We start from the raw sequence: 26,080 nt of genomic DNA on the forward strand, positions 1-26,080 counted from the left end.
AAACCACACTAGTCTACATTATAGCGTGACAAAATTAAACCCAATCTCTTTGTTGTCTGTGAAGATAATGAGCATCATGTTGGTGAGTTCTTTGAGGGTCTGTGATCTCAATGAATGAAATAGGGATTTCGGCCTGTAAGGAATTGGGTGACACCATTAAAACATTTTTACGTCCTTATACTTTACCTGTTTGAAATGTTTTAGCATAGCTAACAAAGTTGGCACCAGTGAAGCAAACCAGAATGCTTAACAAAACTGACTGAGAAAGAAACTTTACTCTGTACATATTATCTTCAGAGGTGATTGGGACATCAGCTGTTTCAGTCAGAGGTGGTTATTGTGACTTGAAACCACTGATTGACCAATCAGAACCAAGTATTTTCCAAATCATGGAATAATGTTTGCTCCAAGAGGTTCTCGATTATAATCTGCTTAATGTACGCTGAACAACATGAAGAAAAGACAACATAAGACAAAATAATTTATGTCTGTTGATATTTTTAAAAACAAGATTTATATTTATATTACACATTCACACATATGTTAAAAAGTGTTAAAACAATGTACAAATCTACACAGTAATTCTTCACGACCTTGACAGCTGGGATTTCAGCTGTAGTACCCAGGGTGCATCATGAAAACTTCATTGTAATACTTTAGCCACTCCCTGGTTTCTTTGGTTTTATCACCCAGTGGACCATAGCTAGACTTGACTGAAGGAAGGGTCAGATCAGCCGCCATGTAATATTTTAATAAGTCATTCCACTTAATGACTTGCATGGACATGTGTTGAGGGATGACTATGGAACACAATACTGCATAGGCATACTCTTGAACGGCGACTATGGGCTCGACTCTGCATTGGCAAAATGTTTAAGGATGATACTCTCCCAACGTATGGGGAAAAACAACTAAGGGACACAACTCTGCCAATGTATGGGGAAGAGCAACTAAGGGACACAACTCTGCCAATGTATGGGGGAAAACAACTAAGGGACACAACTCTGCCAATGTATGGGGAAAATCAACTAAGGGACACAACTCTGCCAATGTATGGGGAAGAGCAACTAAGGAAAATGGGGAAGAGCAAAGGGACACAACTCTGCCAATATATGGGGAAGAGCAACTAAGGGACACAACTCTGCATGGGAATGCTGATGAGGTGCAAGAAAGAGTCACAACTGAGCACAGCTGCATCACTGAAGTAACGTCCATATTGTCACTTAATACTACATAGACAGGTGTCCCCATCTCCATCCACATGTAGTTTATGACATCATCACGCCATGTTATTTAGTAAACCTACGCTTCTGTTCAAAAATGAAACATACAACTTTATGGATGACAACTTTTTTATTGCATTTTTGAGTCACCAACTTCTAGAATGCCCATCAAACAATTAACCTTTCTGTTCCTCAGAAGCACTGGATTACGATTTTGGCAGAAGTAAAAAGGGAAGAAAAGGAAGTTTTGAATACTGACTCCATATTGCAATGATACAGCTGAACACTGACAACAGTGGCAGGAGATGTCCCCCAACAGACTGCAGTAGTTCCCCAAGTTCCCCACAATACACGGAGTATGTCACTATCCATTATAAATGACACGATTGAGGTGACAGTTTTTCTTAATACCTTTCAACATTTGCTACGAGTTTTAAACCAAGTCTATACATTTGTCAGATATACTCCTTATCCATCTTGAGTGATCTTTGGTGGATGAGGAGAGACTGGACAACCACCTTCCTCAATATATCCTCTCCTTTAATGGATGCTGACAAGACATTCAAACAGTGAACCCTAAACTTTTCTTGATATGCAAACATGAACATGAATTTGAACAGTTAATCCTGGATTCTCTTCCCACAGAGGTTACTGGTCACATCTTCCTACAAACCTCTGTTCTAATACGTGTCAGCCCTTTCATGGTGCGAGCATTCAGGTTTCGGGATTGGTTGCAATCAGATTTAGTTGTGCAAACAGCGACGTTTTTTCAAATGTGATCATTCGCAAGGCCTCAGTAATTTTCGTATGATTCCGGAAAATTAGAACCTCTTCCCCTGCGCGATGTGCAAACGTTTTTTCTAGACAGAACTCAGTCATGTAATGGCGGATCAATGGCGCCTCCATCGCCCTCGTTGACAACGGACAAGCTAGCCATTAAATATCCTGTGTGTCACATAAGCACAAGTCCCCCGCAGAGGAGGGATATTTCTGGCCCCATATTTGCTTGCATTAGTCAAGTTGGATCTAAGTCGATGTAACACGTGTTCTGATTGGATAGAAAGAAGGGAGATAATTTGTGTTGCAATTTTTTGGCGCTAGGAGATTTTACGAGAACCAGGAAATATGGCCGTATGAGAACAGAGGTTCGTAGGAAGATATGACAAGTAACCTCTGTGGGAAGGGAATGGTAATCCTGAAGCTCTGACTATTATCGAACACTCCGCAGCAAATGTTGAGGAGTATGATTTCCGGGGAGGTAGTAAAAGAAACATGGAGGCATGTGGTATACATTGCTTATTATCACAGATATGTCCAAAGTCCATCTGGTCAACAAATGGTCAAACCTGGAATTGTCCTATTGCATGTTGCTAAACCTCAACTCCCGACTTCCTGTTCGGGCATGCTGGGATTTCCCGTGGGAGTGTGCGGAGGGGCATCAAGTAGTCCCGAGTCTGACAGCTGGGAGTCCTGGGTGAGATAGTTGGGTGCAGGTTTGTTGGATGTTGTTGTAGAGAAGTTGAAGGCTTCATTGGAGGCAGGCTGTTGCTGCTGGATGTAGCGTTCGACAAACCAACTCGGACTCCTCGACGAAAAGTTGCTGCTCAGCTCAAACAAATTCACCACAGACAATTTCTGCTGTGCACATTAAGGAAATGACATGTCCTGCAACTCTAGTAGCAATCCTATTCTGAAATTTTCTTACTCTTTGCCTGAATCAAAAATCACTTCAATAAAACCACTCAGTGACAGTTATTTCATACCTTGCAATATTGGAGATCAGGAACCAGTAAATGGCCACTGAAATATGCAAAACAGATTACTTAGCCACTTTTGATATAATAATGAGAAGACAAAGTCATCGACACCCTCCACCCTTCTAAATATGTGGATAAGAAGCAGATTGAGCATGTCATAACCTCTAAAAGTAAATCCTTTGAGGTTAATCCTAAATTTTGTGGGTACAAGTGATGCATTGATCAATGACTATACCCCATGATTACCTACATTCTTTACTGCTTGCAATAATCTTGTGTATGTGAATTAGTGATTAGTTTTTAATTATTCCAATGTTCTGAAGGATATTTTCAAAATGCTAGAACATAATTCAATGTGAATAAGTGTCTGTCAGTGTCAAATTTAAAAAATATCTGAAATCCATAAAATGTATGCGTAGCAATAGCTTTTGGAACTCAAAGTTGTTGCTTGTGGGTTTTTTGTATATCTTTTCTTATCTGATCTGGGTCAAACACTTCCTTGTGTGGCCGGTCTTACTTGTAATATTAATATAATACTCTGCATCTTGGTACCTTGGAGATGCCAAATATAAGAGAGAATTGAAGAATGTACATTTCAAACATTCTTGATTCACTAAAGGCATCAGTCTAGCTCTTGCATATACACGTGTGAGTAATAAAGATATCATTACACCAATATACATATGTTACTGGTTATACTAGCCGTGTGATATGAGCTCCTACAGAAGGATACATTGTGTTTGGTAAGTGGCGGCAGCTGGAACATGGACGGCGGCTGAGTCAGACGGAGATCTGTGGAACCTGACAACATGCAATAGATACACACAGTCACAGGAATTATCACATTAAACATATGACATACCAAATCCCAAACCACTAAATGATAACATAAAATGTTTTAATTACATCAAAACAGTATGACTTCACTGATGAATAATCTAGCTCACCTGTTGGGTGAAAGTACTGATGAGCTCGAGGGTTGAACACTGTCCCGCTCCGGAACGGCATGAACAACGCTGGCAGGCTGACGTCTAAAACAGGAAGTGTCAAGTCAGGTATCTCACCTTACACAAACGTCCCCTGGTACCTCTCTCCTAAACTGACTCCCAACCCCTAACAAACCAAACCACTTACCCACCAACCAAGCCTCTCACCCATTAACTCACTCACTCACCCATCCATTAACTCACTCACTCAACAACCAAAACCCACTCACTCAGTCACCCATCCAACCACTCACTCACTCACCCACCCATTAACTCACTCACTCAACAAACCCACCCAAACAACCATATCCACATGCACCAACTTACTCTCCCACCAACCGCCTACCCACCACTCTCACATGGAGAGGAAACAAGAGAAATCGATGGCAGACATACCTTTCAGAGCGTCATACATGGCTTCCTCTCGTTTGCTCAGTCGATGCTGTCCAGCCAACTTCTTCTCCAAGTTGTCTCGAATGTCCCGGAGTGTTCGCTCATTCAGCTCGGCCATGTGCTGTTTGCTCTCCTCTTCATACAACCGAAGTCGCTCAAAGAACTGAAGTGACATGAATGACATGACTACTGATATCTTAAACATCGAACCGCATTAAAAGATGAAATGTCACTGAAATTACTTTGTGATTAAAAACAGATTCATCCATATCAAAGCCCACTAAACTCACGTCTTGTGGCAATGCCTCTCCCCACTTCGGCAAAGGTCGCCCTACACGGAAGTTCTTCCTCGGCTTCTGTGTGGCAGGTGGTGCTGGTCTGCAAGAGAAGCAACTCTGTCAGTCATGTTCCTAACTGAAGACAGAAGGTTCTTACTGCTTTGAAGAAGCAAACATAGTTATGGCCACTTAACTTTAGAACGTATTACATGAAGACAGATGGCTTCTTTACTTTAGAACGTAATACACGAAGACGGATGGCCACTTTACTTTAGAACGTATTACATGAAGACGGATGGCCACTTTACTTTAGAACGTATTACATGAAGACGGATGGCCACTTTACTTTAGAACGTATTACATGAAGACGGATGGCCACTTTACTTTAGAACGTATTACATGAAGACGGATGGCCACTTTACTTTAGAACGTATTACATGAAGACGGATGGCCACTTTACTTTAGAACGTATTACATGAAGACGGATGGCCACTTTACTTTAGAACGTATTACATGAAGACGGATGGCCACTTTACTTTAGAACGTATTACATGAAGACGGATGGCCACTTTACTTTAGAACGATATTACATGAAGACGGATGGCCACTTTACTTTAGAACTATTACATGAAGGCGGATGGCCACTTTACTTTAGAGCGTATTACATGAAGACGGATGGCCACTTTACTTTAGAACGTATTACATGAAGACGGATGGCCACTTTACTTTAGAGCTTTTACATGAACGGTATTACATGAGCGTATTACATGGGCGGATGGCCACTTTACTTTAGAACGTATTACATGAAGACGGATGGCCACTTTACTTTAGAGCGTATTACATGAAGGCGGATGGCCACTACTTTACTTTAGCGGATGGCCACTTTACTTTTAGAAGGCGGATGGCCACTTTACTTTAGAGCGTATTACATGAAGGCGGATGGCCACTTTACTTTAGAACGTATTACATGAAGACGGATGGCCACTTTACTTTAGAACGTATTACATGAAGACGGATGGCCACTTTACTTTAGAGCGTATTACATGAAGCGGATGGCCACTTTACTTTAGAACGATTACATGAAGGCGGATGGCCACTTTACTTTAGAACATTATTACATGAAGACGGATGGCCACTTTACTTTAGAGCGTATTACATGAAGAAGACGGATGGCCACTTTACTTTAGAACGTATTACATGAAGACGGATGGCCACTTTACTTTAGAGCGTATTACATGAAGACGGATGGCCACTTTACTTTAGAACGTATTACATGAAGACGGATGGCCACTTTACTTTAGAACGATATTACATGAAGGCGGATGGCCACTTTACTTTAGAACGTATTACATGAAGACGGATGGCCACTTTACTTTAGAGCGTATTACATGAAGGCGGATGGCCACTTTACTTTAGAGCCACTTTATTACATGAAGACGGATGGCCACTTTACTTTAGAACGTATTACATGAAGACGGATGGCCACTTTACTTTAGAGCGTATTACATGAAGACGGATGGCCACTTTACTTTAGAATTATTACATGAAGCGGATGGCCACTTTACTTTAGAGCGTATTACATGAAGGCGGATGGCCACACTTTACTATTACATTAAACGGATGGCCACTTTACTTTAGAAGTATTACATGAAAGCGGATGGCCACTTTACTTTAGAACGTATTACATGAAGACGGATGGCCACTTTACTTTAGAGCGATATTACATGAAGGCGGATGGCCACTTTACTTTAGAGAACGTATTACATGAATTACATGAAGGATGGCCACTTTACTTTAGAACGTATTACATGAAGACGGATGGCCACTTTACTTTAGACGTATTTAGAACGGATGATGGCCACTTTACATACATGAAGACGGATGGCCACTTTACTTTAGAACGGATGGTCACTTTATTACATGATGAAGACGGATGGCCACTTTACTTTAGAACGTATTACATGAAGACGGATGGCCACTTTACTTTAGAGCGTATAATATACATGAAGACGGATGGCCACTTTACTTTAGAATGTATTACATGAAGGCGGATGGCACACTTTACTTTAGAACTTTATTACACGTATTACGAAGACAGATGGACACTTTACTTTAGAACATATTACATGAAGACGGATGGCCACTTTACTTTAGAACATATTACATGAAGACGGATGGCCACTTTACTTTAGAACATATTACATGAAGACGGATGGCCACTTTACTTTAGAACGTATTACATGAAGACGGATGGCCACTTTACTTTAGAACGTATTACATGAAGATGGATGGCCACTTTACTTTAGAACGTATTACATGAAGACGGACGGACTCTTACTTTAGAACGTATTGCACGAAGACAGAATTGCTTTTCAGTGACTAAAACACATACAGACTTCAAGTGGAACACAAGTTCCAACAAGCAGCCATCAGATTGGCTTAGCTTTGGGAAATGCAATATCCCTGTTATTTCCATTCTATTTTTAACGTAACGTAAGTCAACATCACAAACATTCAGACAAGACTGGGAGCTATAATGCGTTTATGTCAAAAGACATGATCATTTCTTGGCCAGTGAATTTTCATGTAATGCGGGTCGTCATATGAGTACAATGTTAAATCCCATTTCACCTCACACATGTAATAATTTGATGTTAGATTGACATCCAAGTCTGACAACATCTCTATTAGGAGGTCACATCAGGTCAACCTTGACTGAACATTGACCTTCCAGCCTCATATATAAGGATATATAAATTTAATATACAGCAAGTGAAGTGAACAAAAAGGACAGTTTCTTACATCTATCAGTTCATTATAAGCGTGTTATTGATTACTGTATTCCTTCAGTTCTACTCCCTACCATGGCATTGAACAGGATGAACAGATTATTAAACCACAATGAAATTGCACTGCCTTTATTAGCTACATTTAGAACTGACCATTTAAGTTTGTTTCAAGATACGGAAATCAGATCTGCTTGTCTGAATGCTTTGCTGACTTCTAACACCAATAATTTAGAAGCCTCAGCACTGGATAGAAATGTTCCTGATGTGACAACCTCAGAATAACAAGCATTGTCACTAAGGTGACATAATCCCCGACGCCACAAATTATCAAATCAAACTTAAAAAGCAATGAAAGTTTAAGATGAAGTTAAATGTCAACAAAAACATGACCAGTCAACTTATTTTGATATCTTGCTCTTTAGTTGTTCAAACACACAAATATTTTCAAGACTGACTTGAATGTCATAGTGTATGAAATATGCCAAAACGATACTAAAGAAATTGCTTATTGAAAACATTCAAGTCTTGAAAGTCTATGAAGAAAATCCAGTGAATTCAGGTTAACATTCTGAAATTTTCAAAGTGTTGCAGTAACCTTGAAAATTATGTGAAGGTCACCAAAATTGAATGGGCCTTGCACTTTCCCTAGATGATGCTGAAATCTTCAAAGTGTCGCCATGACCTTGAAAATTATGTGAAGGTCACCAAAATCAATTGAGCCCTGTGCCTTCCCTAGATAAAGCTTGGTGTTGAATATGAAGAAAATCTAGGGAACGGTTCTTGAGATATCTTGCTGACAAGAGTAAAACGTTAAAGTCCTCTTGTGACCTTGAAATTAAGGTCAAGGTCACCAGACCTGACTGGGGCCTTTCTTATACTGTGATGAACATAGGTACCAAATATGAAAAGAATCTAGTCAAAGGTTCTTAAGATATTCCAATTCGTACGGACGGACGGAGCCTAATACTATATCCCCGCTTCGAGCTAAATGTGCGGCGTGGGATAAAAATCTCAGACTGAAGTTGATAACTCCTACCACACATTCTGCAGCCCCACTGAACATTCTGCAGACCCTACAACGCATTCTGCAGCTCCTACCACACATTCTGCAGACCCTACTGAACATTCTGCAGCCCCTACTGCACATTCTGCAGGCCCCACTGAACATTCTGCAGTTCCTACTGAACATTCTGCAGTTCCTACTGAACATTCTGCAGACCCTACTGAACATTCTGCAGACCCTACTGAACATTCTGCAGCCCCACTGAACAATCTGCAGTTCCTACTGCACATTCTGCAGCCCCTACTGAACATTCTGCAGCCCCTACTGCACATTCTGCAGACCAAACTGAACATTCTGCAGCTCCTACTGAACATTTTGCAGACCCTACTGAACATTCTGCAGCCCCTACCACACATTGTGCAGGCCCCACTGAACATTCTGCAGCCCCTACCTGCACATTCTGCAGCCCCTACCACACATTCTGCAGACCCTACTGAACAACATTCTACTGCACATTCCCCACTGAACATTCTGCAGCCCTACTGAACACAGACCCTACTGAACATCTGCAGTCCCTACTGAACATTCTGCAGACGCTACTGCACATTCTGCAGACCCAACTGAACAATCTGCAGTTCCTACTGAACATTCTGCAGCCCCTACTGACATTCTGCAGCCCCTACCACACATTCTGCAGTCCCCACTGAACATTCTGCAGCCCCTACTGAACATTCTGCTTGCTCCACTGAACATTCTGCAGCCCCTACCTGTATTTGATGCCAGGAGACACAGGGATGGTAACTGACACCTTCTCTGACTCTGCCATGTCCTTGTCTGGAGTATGTACGGGTGTTCGTCGCGTGCTGGCTCCCCGCGACGTGGTGCGTGGTGGGGAGGGGCTAGTTCGGCTGCGTTTTGACACAGGGCGCATATTCTGTTGCTGCTCCTGGAGTATTCTCCGTTCTTCCTCCAGATGGGAGATGTTCTCTAGCAGAGCCTTCAGCTGCTTCCTGGGAAGAGTGAGTGAGTGAGTGAGCACCAGATGATGTCAAGTAACAGAGGAAGAAAAAGAACCAAGAAGGAGTGTCATAGAACAGGTATACAAATATGGATATGAGTCTTCAGTTTCTGCATGTAGTTCACTTTCAGTATGTCACATTTCTTGCTCACAAAAAATGTATCATGACACAATATTGACATAGGATTGATTTTCTTAGCACAGCCTCAAGTCAGCATTAATCCCTCATATGGTAACAAGGAACATGACTCACTCGTACGAGTCCTTCATGTCAGACATATCTTCTGTATGCTTCTTCTGCAGTTCTTCCACCTCAGTCAGGGCTACAGTTTCCTGGGAACAAGATCAGATTATAACACATTCATATACCATGTGCATTGTTCACTAACATAAAATACCTATTCACCAACTGGGGCTCCTTTTAACTATTGCTGACACAGCCTGATGTAAGATGTCACTTGCTGACATAGCAGGATCCCTCACTATCCGACCTCTGAAGACCAGTGCCACATAGCTGGTATATTGCTGAGTCTGGCATTAAATAACCAACCAACCAACCAACATCCCGACCTCACCTCCTGGGTCTCTGGTGCTGATGTAGCCTGGCCCCTCACCCTCCCGACCTCTAAACTTACCTCCTGGGGCTCTGGTGTGAACTCTATTGCTGACAGAGCTTGGTCCCTCATATCCTTATGGAGGTCTTCCTTCGTGGTTGTGTTCAGGTCAATCCCCGTCAGGTCAAACACGACCTCATTGATGCCAAGGGTTCCTGCACACCATTGTGACCCAGTTCAAGAAATGCATATATAGAGGACATATAAAGGTATAAGGCCTTACTTGGTACAGAAACTTTCCTTTTTCTCACAATATTTTCACAACTTTCAGGAATATTATTTTGCAAATAAGTCCAAACCAAAACCAGTAAGTTCGTCAAGTCAGAAAAGAAACACAAGTTTTGCGTCTATTTGTAGACTGACTAAGAAGTGTTTGCTTTTGATATTTCATGCCTGAGATGATATGCTTCAGAAGATGGGGCTCACCTGTCTGCCTGTTGAAGACTTGCGGCCTCCTCCTCTTGCCCCAGTACAGTATGAGGGGCTGGTTGCCAATGGGCATGTGGACAGCGTCAGAGCGACCACTGACCTGCAGGGAGTACAGGGGGAACGGCAGGGGGTCAACGTCCTTCACCGGGTCGTCCCGGGGCTTGGGGCTGCCCTGCTCGGACTCGTCATCATCAAACGACAAGTCAATGGAGTCTGACAAGGACAGGAGGTCATCATCGCCTCCAGCGCTGGTTCGGGGGACATCATCATCCCCTTTAGGTGGCGGCAGGTACACTGTTCGTAGGTCCTGGCAGAGGAACGTATGTGACAATGCATGTGAAAAAGTAAAATCCTGAATGCTTGTCATGTATTTTGTGATGTTCCATTGTTGACAAAGAACAGAAATAGGCATACCATGTGGAGGTCTAAGTTAGCTATGTATATTATCTAAAAAGTATGCAAAAACCTACTCAAATATTGTTACTGTTCCTCAACTTTTGCTAGCTCCACCCCTGTCACATTCATAGCAAAAGTCCACCATTACAAATGACATATCATTTAATATCAAATCATTAGATAATAGAATACAGTTGAGACAGAGAATACGGCCATCTGATAAAGTGGAATATACTGAAATCTCGCTCTACCGTGATGAATCCCAATACTTACCAGTTCTTTTAAGTCCTCAAGGTCTAAAGTTGCCATGGCAATCATGTCCTCGAACTGTCCGTGGTGGACTGCTATCTGGACACTGTTGGGCTTGTCGGACTTGGCCTTGTCAATAATCATCGCCCGTGGTGAACCTCATCGGGTAGTCTCACCATGAACTCTTCGTACCTACAGCAACATGAACGCTATTGTACAACATCTAGACCATGAACTCTGTACCACAACATCATCACCATGAACTATGTACCACAACATCATCACCATGAACTCTGTACCACAACATCATCACCATGAACTCTGTACTGCAAACTCTGTACTGCAACATCATCACCATGAGCTCTGTACTACAACATCATCACCATGAGCTCTGTACTACAACATCATCACCATGAACTCTGTACTACAACATCATCACCATGAACTCTGTACTACAACATCATCACCATTAACTCTGTACCACAACATCATCACCATTAACTCTGTACCACAACATCATCACCATGAACTCTGTACCACAACATCATCACCATGAACTCTGTACCACAACATCATCACCATGAACTCTGTACCACAACATCATCACCATGAACTCTGTACCACAACATCATCACCATGAACTCTGTACCACAACATCATCACCATGAACTCTGTACCACAACATCATCACCATCATCACCATGAACTCTGTACCACAACATCATCATCACCATGAGCTCTGTACCACAACATCACCATGATCACAACATCATCACCATGAGCTCTGTACCACAACATCATCACCATGAACTCTGTACCACAACATCATCACCATGAGCTCTGTACCACAACATCATCACCATGAGCTCTGTACCACAACATCATCACCATGAGCTCTGTACCACAACATCATCACCATGAGCTCTGTACCACAACATCATCACCATGAGCTCTGTACCACACAACATCATCACCATGAACTCTCATCATCACCACAACATCATCACCATGAGCTCTGTACCACCATTAACTCTGTACCACAACATCATCACCATTGAGCTCTGTACCACCATCATCACATCATCACCATGAGCTCTGTACCACAACATCATCACCATGAGCTCTGTACCACAACATCATCACCATGTACCACAACATCTCTGTACCACAACATCATCACCATGAGCTCTGTACCACAACATCATCACCATGAACTCTGTACCACAACATCATCACCATGAACTCTGTACCACAACATCATCACCATGAAGCTCTGTACCACAACATCATCACCATGAGCTCTGTACCACAACATCATCACCATGAACTCTGTACCACAACATCATCACCATGAGCTCTGTACCACAACATCATCACCATGAACTCTGTACCACAACATCATCACCATTAACTCTGTACCACAACATCATCACCATGAGCTCTGTACCACAACATCCATGAGCTCTGTACCACCATCATCACCATTAACTCTGTACCACAACATCATCACCATGAGCTCTGTACACCATGAGCTCTGTACCACACATCATCACCATGGGCTCTGTACCACAACATCATCACCATTAACTCTGTACCACAACATCATCACCATGAACTCTGTACCACAACATCATCACCATTAACTCTGTACCACAACATCATCACCATGAACTCTGTACCACAACATCATCACCATTAACTCTGTACCACAACATCATCACCATTAACTCTGTACCACAACATCATCACCATTAACTCTGTACCACAACATCATCACCATTAACTCTGTACCACAACATCATCACCATGAGCTCTGTACCACAACATCATCACCATGAACTCTGTACCACAACATCATCACCATTAACTCTGTACCACAACATCATCACCATGAACTCTGTACCACAACATCATCACCATGAACTCTGTACCACAACATCATCACCATGAACTCTGTACCACATCACACCACACCACATCATCATTAACTCTGTACCACAACATCATCACCATTAACTCTGTACCACAACATCATCACCATGAGCTCTGTACCACAACATCATCACCATGAGCTCTGTACCACAACATCATCACCATTAACTCTGTACCACAACATCATCACCATGAACTCTGTACCACAACATCATCACCATGAGCTCTGTACCACAACATCATCACCATTAACTCTGTACCACAACATCATCACCATGAACTCTGTACCACAACATCATCACCATGAACTCTGTACCCTCTGTAGCTCATCATCACCATCATCATCACCATGAGCTCTGTACCACAACATCATCACCATTAACTCTGTACCACAACATCATCACCATTAACTCTGTACCACAACATCATCACCATGAACTCTGTACCACAACATCATCACCATGAACTCTGTACCACAACATCATCACCATGAACTCTGTACCACAACATCATCACCATGAACTCTGTACCACAACATCATCACCATGAGCTCTGTACCACAACATCATCACCATGAACTCTGTACCACAACATCATCACCATGAGCTCTGTACCACAACATCATCACCATGAGCTCTGTACTACACCATCGCCCCCATGAGCTGTTACTATAATTGTTTCTACTCCCTTAGATATGAAGGTACCTACTTCTTGGTCTTTGACCCCTCCTCTTCAGCCGATGCTTTGGAAACTGGAAAGATTAGGTTGTTGTTTTATAAACATTTCAGTGAACTAATTACATTTCACATACAGACCACCAACACATGGTCAGTGGAAACATGCAATCTGGGATTGTGGTACCTGAGAGATGTGACAAGCACCTGCACACAAATACTTCATTATACATCTGTTTTGTACAACAGTGAATTATCCTGTTAACAAATGGGTTTACAGGCATAGATACATTCAGAAACACCCAAACTGTGGTCCTTGTTTATTATACAATGTATTATTGTGAAATAAATCCTGCCTCTTTCTTGTTTGTTCTTTGCAATTTATTCATCAGCCATATAGCCTACTTGGGGTGTCATCAGGGGCAGTGGGGTAGCCTACTTGGGGTCTCATCAGGGGCAGTGGGGTAGCCTAGGCGGTTAAAGCGGTTAAAGCGCTCACTCGTCAGCCAAAGCCCGGGTTCGATTCCCACATGGGCACAATGTATGAAGCCCATTTCTGGTGTCTTCTGCCTTGATATTGCTGGAATGTTGCTAAAAGCGGCGTAATACCCAACTCACTCACTAGAGTCTCATTATATTTGAATTACTGTCTGATCAGGACAGACATAACTTTCATGGTCTACTTGGTCATGGCGTCAAGTCCTGACACCATCACACTTGTAGAGGACACAGGTCCATGGCACAGCAATTCACTGAGTTGTGCCCCCTTAGATGTAGCATGATCCTGGGTTTCATTTCCAGAACTGTCCACTGTGTTAAATTCTTCAATAAACACTTGCTCTTTTGAATGACCTGCTTCAAACTGAGCCTTCCACCAACATGAGGCTGAACCACAAACACAGAAGTGAAATAAGGCTTGACGTGGCATTAAACCGACTTCAATCACTAACTCACTTACCATAATGACATACATTATCAAATCAAATGAGACACTATGTAACCAGCAAGTGGCGGTAGGTAGGTAAGGTATTCAACAGTTGCCATTATCAAGATGGTTTTCCTCACCTGGACTACTCTTGCCTCCGCTGGCTGCCGGCTGCTTCTTTTCTGACTTCGTTGTCTCAGCCGCATTTTCTGGCTACAACACAGGAAAATACAGAAAATAATTACCGCTATCAATATCAAATAATTTCTTCCCCCTCCATGCACCTGTCTTCTCCACCCTACCTTCCTCTCCACTGCCAGCACCTCTATATTCTCTCCCCTCCTAACTCCTTTCTCCACCCTGCAAGCACCTTCCTCTTTCCCTGAACCCTATTCTCATTCCATCTCTGCCTTCCTGTCACTGCAAGCTCCTCTACCCCACCCTGTATTCTGTCCTCCCCTTCCCCAGCAGGCACCTCCATCCTTCCTCACCCAGCACCTGCACACCTGCAGCCACTCCCTGCTCCAGACACCCCCACCCCTCAGAACCAGCCACCCTCAACCCCCACCCGAAGCCAAACCAAGCTCCAGCCACCCCATCCCAAACTGCAGTCATTAATCCAATGCAGCCAACAACCACCCCCGCCCCACACCTGCAGCCGTCCAAATCCAGCCACCCCACACCCCTACCTGAAGCCACCCACACCCCACACCTGCAGCCAACCCCAAATCCAGCCACCCTACACCCCTACCTGAAGCCACCCCACCCCCACCTGCAAACGCCCACCTCCTTTGCCTCCTCCACATCCAGCACGCCAGTCTTGTACATCTGATCGCCATACGTCACGGAACACTTGAGACCCTGATGGTTGAGATCTTCGGGAGCAAACATCCGCACATGAAGGTAAAGGTCATACTCTGGCTCTCCCGTGTCGATGTTCACATCTCGCATCTGAGGTTTGACTACAGGGGGCGGTTCAGTCTCACCAAACCGAACTTTCTGTTAACAAAATTATGCCATAGTCTGTATTCATAGATATTCAAACACATATTTTCCATTATTATATCCAAGATAAAGTTCAGTTAAAGAGGAAATATTGCAAAGGTTAACTCCTGTCAGAACAGCTGTACATTTGGGGAGGTTGAGTGAGTGAGTGAATGAGTTACGGGGCTTTCCCTTCACATCCAATTCTGTGAGTCGCCATGACTCTCAAACATACTTAAAGGAGTACCTTTGTATAAGAAACTAGACTGACGAAATATTGTTATATGTAGTTATTTAACGCTAAATTCAGCAAAGGACGAACAATAACGTGACTTTCTCAAATTCTAATTGCCTTGGCATGGTCTTTAATTTTAATGCTTCATGTGAAGTTAACTATATATTTTGAAAACTTTTGCATCTTCAGTTTGTTGAAAATGCATTATACATTCCAGGATTTGTACAAATGACACACATCTTGCTCCTCGTACTGTAGCCATTTGTGTCTGTCTTTAGCCAGAATGGATTCCTTGAACATAGCCACCTAACTTTCTTTTTCACAGCATTTAACTATCACTACGATGAAACTCAAAAGCACAAGTGTTGCTGACAAACTTAGAAAACATTACAAGGGTTGGACCTGCTCATAGATTTCTGGCTTTCCTAAGTGACCTTAGACAACTTTACCTTTGGTGAGACTGAACGACTGAGCTGATCGGAAGACTCGTCATCAACGTCACTCTCCTGCGTCAGGTTGATGGTGACAGTGGGCACAACCTCCTCCTCGTGGTCTTCACTCTCTGCCTCCGACTCATCTTCTTCTTCCTCCTCCTCGTCTTCCTTCTCTCCTCGGCTCTCTGTGGTTTCCTCCTGTACAACATCAGCATCTCGGTCACCAGGGATGAACATAAGATCCTTTTACTAATGCCAAAACATCCATAACTTAGTGAATAAATCATTATAGAGCAACAATCATAACCAATATTTCCTTACTGTTTTCTCGCTGACAACATCAATGGCCTCTGGCGACGACTCAGTGGCCTTGGTGGTGTCGACGACCTCCTCCTCCTCCCCATCCTCTGAGTCTGACGTCTGCTCCAGGGCCTTAGTGTACTCCTGCACGTGCTCCAGACTGCAACATCATCAATAACATCATCAATAACATCATCAATAACATCTCCAGGATCATATAACCCCTAAATCACCTTAAACACACAGTAAACGCAAAATAGTCACCAAATACATCTGTCAAAATTATCACCTAACTAACCCTTTTAAACAATTACATAGTAGACCACCTTACCATCATCACATGGTATATTTCCTTGACGTCATAACATACAATATGTCCTTTACACAATGGCATACTATACCACCTTGACATCTTCACAAACTATACCACCTTAACACAACTCACGATACCAACACACCCTGGAATACCACCTTAACGTTGACACAAACTATATAACCATAGCATCTCCATAGCCCTACCCCGGAGGCAGAAGTACTCACCCCCATACACCCCACCGCCTGCAGCTGTACAGCACCCTCCCAGGAGGAACACTCACCCCCTATACACCACACCGCCTGCAGCTGTACAGCACGCCTGCAGCTCCACCCCCTATACACCCCAGCACCCTCCCAGGAGGAACACTCACCCCTTATACACCCCACGCCTGCAGCTGTACAGCACCCTCCCAGGAGGAACACTCACCCCCTATACACCCCACCACCTGCAGCTGTACAGCACCCTCCCAGGAGGAACACTCACCCCTATACACCCCACCGCCTGCAGCTGTACAGCACCCTCCCAGGAGGAACACTCACCCCCATACACCCCCACCGCCTGCAGCTGTACAGCACCCTCCCAGGAGGAACACTCACCCCTATACACCCCACTGCCTGCAGCTGTACAGCACCCTCCCAGGAGGAACACTCACCCCTATACACCCCACCTGCAGCTGTACAGCACCCTCCCAGGAGGAACACTCACCCCTATACACCCCCCTGCCTGCAGCTGTACAGCACCTCCTCCCAGGAGGAACACTCACCCCTATACACCCCACTGCCTGCAGCTGTACAGCACCCTCCCAGGAGGAACACTCACCCCCCTATACACCCCACTGCCTGAACTGTACAGCACCCCTCCCAGGAGGAACACTCACCACCCCTATACACCCCACCTGCCTGTACAGCTCCCAGGAGGAACACTCACCCCCTATACACCCCACTGCCTGCAGCTGTACCTCCCAGGAGGAACACTCACCCCCTATACACCCCACTCCCTAGGAGGCCTACACCCCAGCCTGCAGCTGTACAGCACCCTCCCAGGAGGAACACTCACCCCCCTATACACCCCACTGCCTGCAGCTGTACAGCACCCTCCCAGGAGGAACACTCACCCCCTATACACCCCACCTGCAGCTGTACAGCACCCTCCCAGGAGGAACACTCACCCCTATACACCCCACCTGCAGCTGTACACAGCACCCTCCCAGGAGGAACACTCACCCCTATACACCCTAATGCCTGCAGCTGTACAGCACCCTCCCAGGAGGAACACTCACCCTCTATACACCCCACTGCCTGCAGCCAGCAGCTCCCAGGACAGCACTCCCAGGAGGAACACTCACAGCCCCTATACACCCCACTACAGCACCTGCAGCTGTACACAGCACCCTCCCAGGAGGAACACTCACCCCCTATACACCCCACTGCCTGCAGCACAGCACCCTATCCCAGCCTGCAGCTGTACAGCACCTCCCAGGAGGAACACCCTATACACCCCACTGCCTGCAGCTGTACAGCACTCCCAGCACCCCCTACACCCCACTGCCCAGCAGAGGGAACACTCACCCCTATACACCCCACTGCCTGCAGCTGTACAGCACCCTCCCAGGAGGAACACTCACCCCCTATACACCCCACTGCCTGCAGCTGTACAGCACCCTCCCAGGAGGAACACTCACCCCCTATACACCCCACTGCCTGCAGCTGTACAGCACCCTCCCAGGAGGAACACTCACCCCCTATACACCCCACCGCCTGCAGCTGTACAGCACCCTCCCAGGAGGAACACTCACCCCTATACACCCCACTGCCTGCAGCTGTACAGCACCCTCCCAGGAGGAACACTCACCCCTATACACCCCACTGCCTGCAGCTGTACAGCAGCACCCTCCCAGGAGGAACACTCACCCCCCTATACACCCCACCTGCAGCTGTACAGCACCCTCCCAGGAGGAACACTCACCCCTATACACCCCACACGCCTGCAGCTGTACAGCAGCACCCCCAGGAGGAACACTCACCCCCTATACACCCCAGCCTGCAGCTGTACAGCACCCTCCCAGGAGGAACACTCACCCCCTATACACCCCACTGCCTGCAGCTGTACAGCACCCTCCCAGGAGGAACACTCACCCCCTATACACCCCACTGCCTGCAGCTGTACAGCACCCTCCCAGGAGGAACACTCACCCCTATACACCCCACTGCCTGCAGCTGTACAGCACCCTCCCAGGAGGAACACTCCCACACCCCTATACACCCCAACGCCCCTGCAGCTGTACAGCACCCTCCCAGGAGGAACACTCACCCCCTATACACACCCCACCTGCCTGCAGCTGTACAGCACCCTCCCAGGAGGAACACTCACACCCCTATACACCCCACTGCCTGCAGCTGTACAGCACCCTCCCAGGAGGAACACTCACCCCTATACACCCCACCGCCTGCAGCTGTACAGCACCCTCCCAGGAGGAACACTCACCCCCTATACACCCCACTGCCTGCAGCTGTACAGCACCCTCCCAGGAGGAACACTCACCCCCTATACACCCCACCGCCTGCAGCTGTACAGCACCCTCCCAGGAGGAACACTCACCCCCTATACACCCCACCGCCTGCAGCTGTACAGCACCCTCCCAGGAGGAACACTCACCCCCTATACACCCCACCTGCAGCTGTACAGCACCCTCCCAGGAGGAACACTCACCCCCATACACCCCAACACCTGCAGCTGTACAGCACCTTCCCAGGAGGAACACTCACCCCCTATACACCCCACTGCCTGCAGCTGTACAGCACCCTCCCAGGAGGAACACTCACCCCATCTTTGCCTTCTGCTTGATTGTCTCAATGAGGAACTTCCATCTGAGGCCATGACCTTTAGTTGATGTGACTTTGGAGAAGAGCTTCTCCCAGTTCATGATGCGCTTCTCCTTGGCTATTCTCTTGGACTGCAAACAGCAGTGTATGACTAGTACAGGCACGACACATTCAACCGTTCTGTGTCACCAACTACATACAATATCACATGTTTTATAAGAGCTAACCACGACAGATAAATATGTTAAGAGTTCTGACTTTTGTTAAGATTAACTTTCAAGTTTTGCACAGTGGTCACACATATGTTGGTCAAGCCTTTGTCAGACTGTATGGGAAACAAGTCCCTGTTCTGTTAAGTCCAGAATAAATATGGGAATAATCTGATGGAATACAGTAATCATTATGAACGATAATAACTATATACTTGGTGACAAACAGAACCCATCTTATCTCAGAACTCTTATGAATTCTGAAAATGTTGGCAGAATTTCTGTAAAATCTTAACTGTATATTCCATTGATAGTATCAACAAAGTGATGACCAGATACTATTTCCCTGTTACATAATAACTTCTGGAGAGATTGCTAACACTGTATCATGTGTCAGACATGATTATCTACAGCATCAGCTTCATGCAATCTTAAAGGGCAAGTATGGTCAAGTCAGAAGAAGCATCAGCAACTTTGATTGAAGTGGTTAAGGAAACTCCAATTTTATGATGCATTTCATGCATGTAGTATTTCTTGACAGACCAAATGACAGAGAATATCACAGTTCCACACAGCACTAACTACAGCATGGGGACCTTGACTCAACATGTATAAAATATCTCACTACCTCTTCAACATCAACCGAACTAGAGAAACTTTAACACTTTAAACATGTCAACTGAATTTAAAAGGCATTTGTCCTTCATGACATTCCCCGACCCCCAGCAAAATGTATGGACCACAAGTTAAAGTTGCTAGTCCTCACATGAGCATCGACGAGCTGAAGTCTCTTGATGGCAATGTTCAGCTGCCGTTGTTTGCTCTCGTAGTCTTCGTGCAGCTTCTTGAGGGCCGCACTCTTCTCCTCCCAGGGCGTGGAGTACACACGCACCAGACGCACCAGCTCGTTGACGGGCATATTCATGTCGCTAATGCTGCAGTAGAGGAAACAGTCGTTGTAGATCCATAAACCAAACCAAACATATCTGTCCAAAAATGCCCATTCTGAGGAACATAATCAGTTATTTCATCATGTGGTATCACTGAATCATTTGACACTACCAGTCTACTAGCAATACCTCCAAGGACTGATTCAGAGAACTAACAGGCACTGTAGTGGTTAAGATTCACCAATTTTCTCAAAGCGTTAATCATTTTTCAGTTTGTTTAAGTTCCAAATTTTTATTATTCCCATTTTGTTGAAGATTCTTGGATTTTTATGACTGATGCAACATTGTTGGTATGTTGTTGTTCTGGTTCAGGTATATACGGTTTACGTGTTTCCACTTATCCTACTGCCGCTAAGTTGATAGTTTTACATTCCAGTAATGGAAACACACATTCTCATGAGAAAATTCAACTTTTGAGAGGGATACTGATTTATGGGCACCATTCTGAGCCAATATCCTTAAAAATATAAGTAACCAGTTCAGTGTATCTGATATTAAGGGAATCAAACATTGAATAGTTTGTGTTACCTGCGGAAGACTTTAGCCGTGGTGAGGGCGAGTTTGACGAGCAGTGTTGGTGGGAGGGCATGGCCTAGAAGCTCATCTTTCAACTCCAACAGCTACAAACAACAACATTATACCTGTATGCCTCATCACACATTGTTACAACTGAATGTTGTGTACAGGTGGGTCATGTCAACTCCAACAGGTACAAACAACAAGACGATCCCTGTATGCTTCATTACACATTGTTACACCTGAATGTTATGTACAGGTGAGTCACATCAACTCCAACAGGTACAAACAACAAGACTATGTTGAAAAATGGATTTAAAGAGTTTGAACAAATTCAGGTGACATCATCGGTGGAAACAGGTGACATCATCAGTGGGAACTGGTGACATTAAAGTGTCACATATGATATTTACAGTGCAGGCAATTGCTTTTTGACCGAATTTAAAGCAAATAAAGGACAAAGTTTAAAACATCACAAAATGTTGTCCCATGACACAAATCTCATTACAGTTTGACTATATGTGTTTAGTTACCTCCAACAAGGACACCTGTACCAGGGCTGTGGCGTTGAGCACCCCGTCACACAACCCTTCAAACTTGTTAGGTTCCCCTCGCACAGCACCAGTGTCCCCATCATCGTCATCGGAGTCATCATCGGAGTCCGAGTCAACCTCACTCTAGTTCAAGGAGAGACAATATTCATCAGCTTGATACATGCTGGCAGGAGAGCAGGAATATGATATGAAAATAACAAATGAGTAGTCCCCCATAAGAAATGTTTCTCGAAATACCAACAACAATTGTTTACTCGGGACAAAACATCCTGCAAAATTTGCTTACCTCTGCCTCATAGGAGCGTACTATAGCTTGGTTTACCAACCATCATATCTTATATGTACATTTAGTCTACATATACTTCTTGGTATAATACATATATTACATACCTAAGCACTAATAAGACCCATGAAGATCCGGGTTAGCATTGATCTTCAGTAACCCATGCTTGTCGTAAGAGGTGACTAACGGGATCAGGTGGTCAGGCTTGCTGACTTGGTTGACACATGTTATGTTATCCCAATTGTGTAGATTGATGCTCATGCTGTTGATCACTGGATTGTCTGGTCTGATTTGATTATTTACAGACTGCCACCATATAGCTGGGATATTGCGGAGTGTGGCGTAAAACTAAACTCGAGATCCATCATGTAGCTGGGTCTCCATTGTCACCATATATACTCAGCAGCACAAAAAACGTCAGTACGAATCAAAACTAAATAGGCACTGTAATCAAATCATTACAGAAATGGACATAATAAGCGGATCAAAAACATTTCTTGTGTACAATATCTTGACACATCAGTAAATAACTCAGCACAATTTCAAGACATTACGTGAACATTTGCAGTTCATTCAGACCCTTGACCTCAGTATCTAGTGTGACCACCACGAGCGGCAATAACTGCAGCACAGCGTCTATGCATGGAGTGCACCAATCGATTGATGAAGGCCATTGGCACCTGGAACCACACTCTGAGAAAGGCCTGGCGCAATAAATCGGCTGTGTTCGGCCTTGGTATGACATTATTCAGTCCAAAAATGTTCAATTGGGTTTAAAACAGGACTAACGGCTGGCCACTGCATAACGCTGTAGCTCTGGCAGTATGCACCCGGGCATTATCATGCTGGAAAATGTTGTTCCGGTGACGTGTGAAATGGGGTATGACAAGGGGTCTGAGAGCTTGGTTGATGTAGCGCACCGCTGTGATGCCGCCTCCTCTCCCTGGACCAAGGTTCTGGAACACCACAGGACCCACTCTCTGGTTCAGGCCTATTCCACCCCATACCATGATGCTTGCACCTTCCCATGAGTCTCTTTCCACAACACATTGGTCTGAGTAACGCTGGCCACGTCGTCGCCATATTCTTGTTCTGCCATCTGCAGTTGATACGCAGTACCGACTCTCATCTGTGAACAGAGCAGTTGCCACTTGCCTGTATCGCCAGTTTTGGTGTTGTAGGGCAAACTGTAGACGTTCACGCCGATGACGAGGGGTGAGGATAGGTCCATGGTAAGGTCTACGGCAATGGAGGTTCCCGCTGTTAAGACGACGGCATACTGTATCAGTACTGATTGGTCTTCTGTGTGTTCCAAGTGTCTGGCGTGCTGTTTCGGATGCCTGCATGAAGAGATTCTGTACATGCTGTCACACAACATGGCGGTCTTGTCGTCTTGTGGTCACCCTTGGTCTGCCAGTATGGGGGCAATCATTTGTGGTGTTGGTGGCCCGGAAACATTGCTGCAGCCATGTAAATGTTGACCTGGAAGTGATTGGCAACGGCTTGTGCAGTGTGGCCAGCTTCAAGTCTTCCTAGCGCCTGGTTCCTCTGAGCTGTCGTTAGTCGCGGCATCCTATTGACGTTGTAATGTGAATATTTCAACCAGGTTTGGGGGTGCATTTTATAGGGCTGGTCCTTGTGAACAGCACATGCAGAATGAGTTGCATGAAAAACATGGAGAACACCGTACCATCTCCGTGATCAGGTTGCATTTTTGAGACCATTTCCTGGGTTCGATTCTGAGTTTGGGAAGGAATGTCTTTGCTCTGGTAAAGTGGAGATGTTGTCAAAAATATACAATCAAAACATTAAATGAGTTTACAGTTATCCGTTTCTGCGAAGAAAAATTCCAAACTAACGTTTCCTTTGCTGCTTAGTATATATTTCTTAGTCATGTACTACCAGCCTAAGCACTAATGCTGCTTACCTCTGCTCCCTCTGAGTGTCCTGTGGCTTCTTCCTCCTCCTCTTCATCATCTTCCTCTGCAAGTGCCTCCAAGTTCTTCCCTAAAGCTGAAGCACACAACACTAATAAGCATACAGGTGATACATGTGTAGCAGGGCGTGGAGTCATCCCACAGATGACATCCTTACCTTGTCGGCTTGCTGACGGGGTTAACATCTTTGGTCATGTGGACAAGGCGTCCGACTTCTGATCAGAAGGTCCGTGGTTCGAATCCCAGCACGGGACTCAGAAATTTTATGGCCGCTAAACATGCTTGTGATACATGGCATTAATACAGATACACGCCTATTAGGTTCACTCCACATAAACAGAAAACATGTCTTTGTTGGTCTAAAAACTTCCTGGCAGACCATGCTGACATATTGCTGGCTGATACATACACTATCTATTAATCATTGTGAAAAATATTTATAACATTCATTAAAGTGTTCAGCTATCAAGCATAATTGCTATGTATCAATGTTATCGTATGAGATGCTATATGGGATGAAAATGCAGGAATCACTTCGTCTAGACCTATATAAATTACTCCATAAATTATTAGCTCAGTCCCCTCATTGCCAATCAAAATAACAGCTGAATCTGATTATAAATAATACAAAGTATAGCCTTTTTATCTGAATTATAAGTGTAAATCTTCATATATAGCAAGTTCAATACACCATAGAGAGACATATGCTATCGTAATATATCATCATCTCTGTGCATTCTTTTAGCTGTCTACCATCACAGCAAACGCTAGAAGTCAGTGAAAATATTGGTATCAAACATGTATGCAAATGAATCCTAATCTCCGTGCTCATATAGCAATATCCAACAATTCACGAGACGGGCACCTGCAGAAGATCAGTTAGGAGCTCTGTACTAATAGCTCTATACATATTCGTTATACAACGAGGACAATGTACACAAACATTATCGAGATGGGTTGACATTTCGTATTTCCGCCATGAATGGTATTAAAATTTTACCTCTGTCCATTGTGGAAGTCATACGGTGTTGACGTGCTCAGTACTGGAGATATTGCTCGATAACCCGCTTCAAACACAATCAATCACAACACTCGCCGCCATATTGTATTAGGTGTTGCCATGTAGTTAGTCACGTGACTGCTCGTCAGATTTCGTTTTGATACGGATAATGACTTACACACTGTCTGATAAAGTAACTATTTCACAATATTGTTCACGCATAGCCATGTGCTAATTACAACGTAGCAATTTACGTTACAGATCGTGACGTTAGTAAGGAGATGAATTCACACATTATAACATAGGCGATATTACAAGGTCGAATAGCCCATACAGTAGTAGCATAAAAGGATTTTGTATTTTATTCTTTAACGGTGTCCAACAGTTATTTAATTTGCAAGAGAACGGCATTATATTGAGTATAATGTTGTACATTATATCTAGTTCAATTAACTCAGTATGTATTTCTGTAAAATAAACTGTATAACTACCGGTTGTCAGATACAGGGGAGGGAGGCCAAGGAGACTGTAGATTCTCCACACGACAGGTCTATTTAGAGATTGTCCGAGACACGGATTATATCATATTTGGTATGCAAATTCAACTTATAAAAATATTAACCGTATATATGAAAATCCCAATACCCTTTTCATATGATATATTTCCTGTCTGGTGTAGTTTGACATCAGATCGCGACACTACACTACCATAGAATGTGTTCTGTATTATTTTTGTTCTGCACTTGTAGAGTGAATTCTGATATTTGTGTTGTAGTATTTACTTATACTATACGGCGTATTTCAGTTTTAACAGGGAGTGGGGATATTTGCTTGTTCAACGCTCCACGCAGCGATAATCCAGCTCTGTGACGGA

At 44.3% G+C, this 26,080-nt stretch overlaps 1 protein-coding gene across 1 annotated transcript; it reads right to left on the reverse strand.

Annotated features, from left to right (window-relative positions):
* Positions 1 to 1,723: 1,723 nt before the first annotated feature.
* On the reverse strand, positions 1,724 to 25,323 carry LOC124287581. Its single transcript, XM_046724069.1, is given in 22 exon segments — positions 1,724 to 2,861; positions 3,714 to 3,781; positions 3,928 to 4,011; positions 4,363 to 4,522; positions 4,650 to 4,737; positions 9,197 to 9,439; positions 9,701 to 9,780; positions 10,083 to 10,216; positions 10,488 to 10,797; positions 11,160 to 11,257; positions 11,260 to 11,327; positions 13,776 to 13,818; positions 14,807 to 14,879; positions 15,453 to 15,665; positions 16,335 to 16,517; positions 16,641 to 16,779; positions 19,758 to 19,888; positions 20,733 to 20,901; positions 21,445 to 21,536; positions 21,966 to 22,109; positions 24,197 to 24,282; positions 25,207 to 25,323. Coding segments are annotated over 22 exon segments (2,889 nt in total). The 5' UTR covers positions 25,229 to 25,323; the 3' UTR covers positions 1,724 to 2,600.
* Positions 25,324 to 26,080: the final 757 nt, after the last annotated feature.

Source organism: Haliotis rubra, unplaced genomic scaffold, assembly GCF_003918875.1.
Source record: "Haliotis rubra isolate DU_JTF1 unplaced genomic scaffold, ASM391887v1 Scf401, whole genome shotgun sequence".
Taxonomy (NCBI): Eukaryota; Metazoa; Mollusca; class Gastropoda; order Lepetellida; family Haliotidae; genus Haliotis; species Haliotis rubra.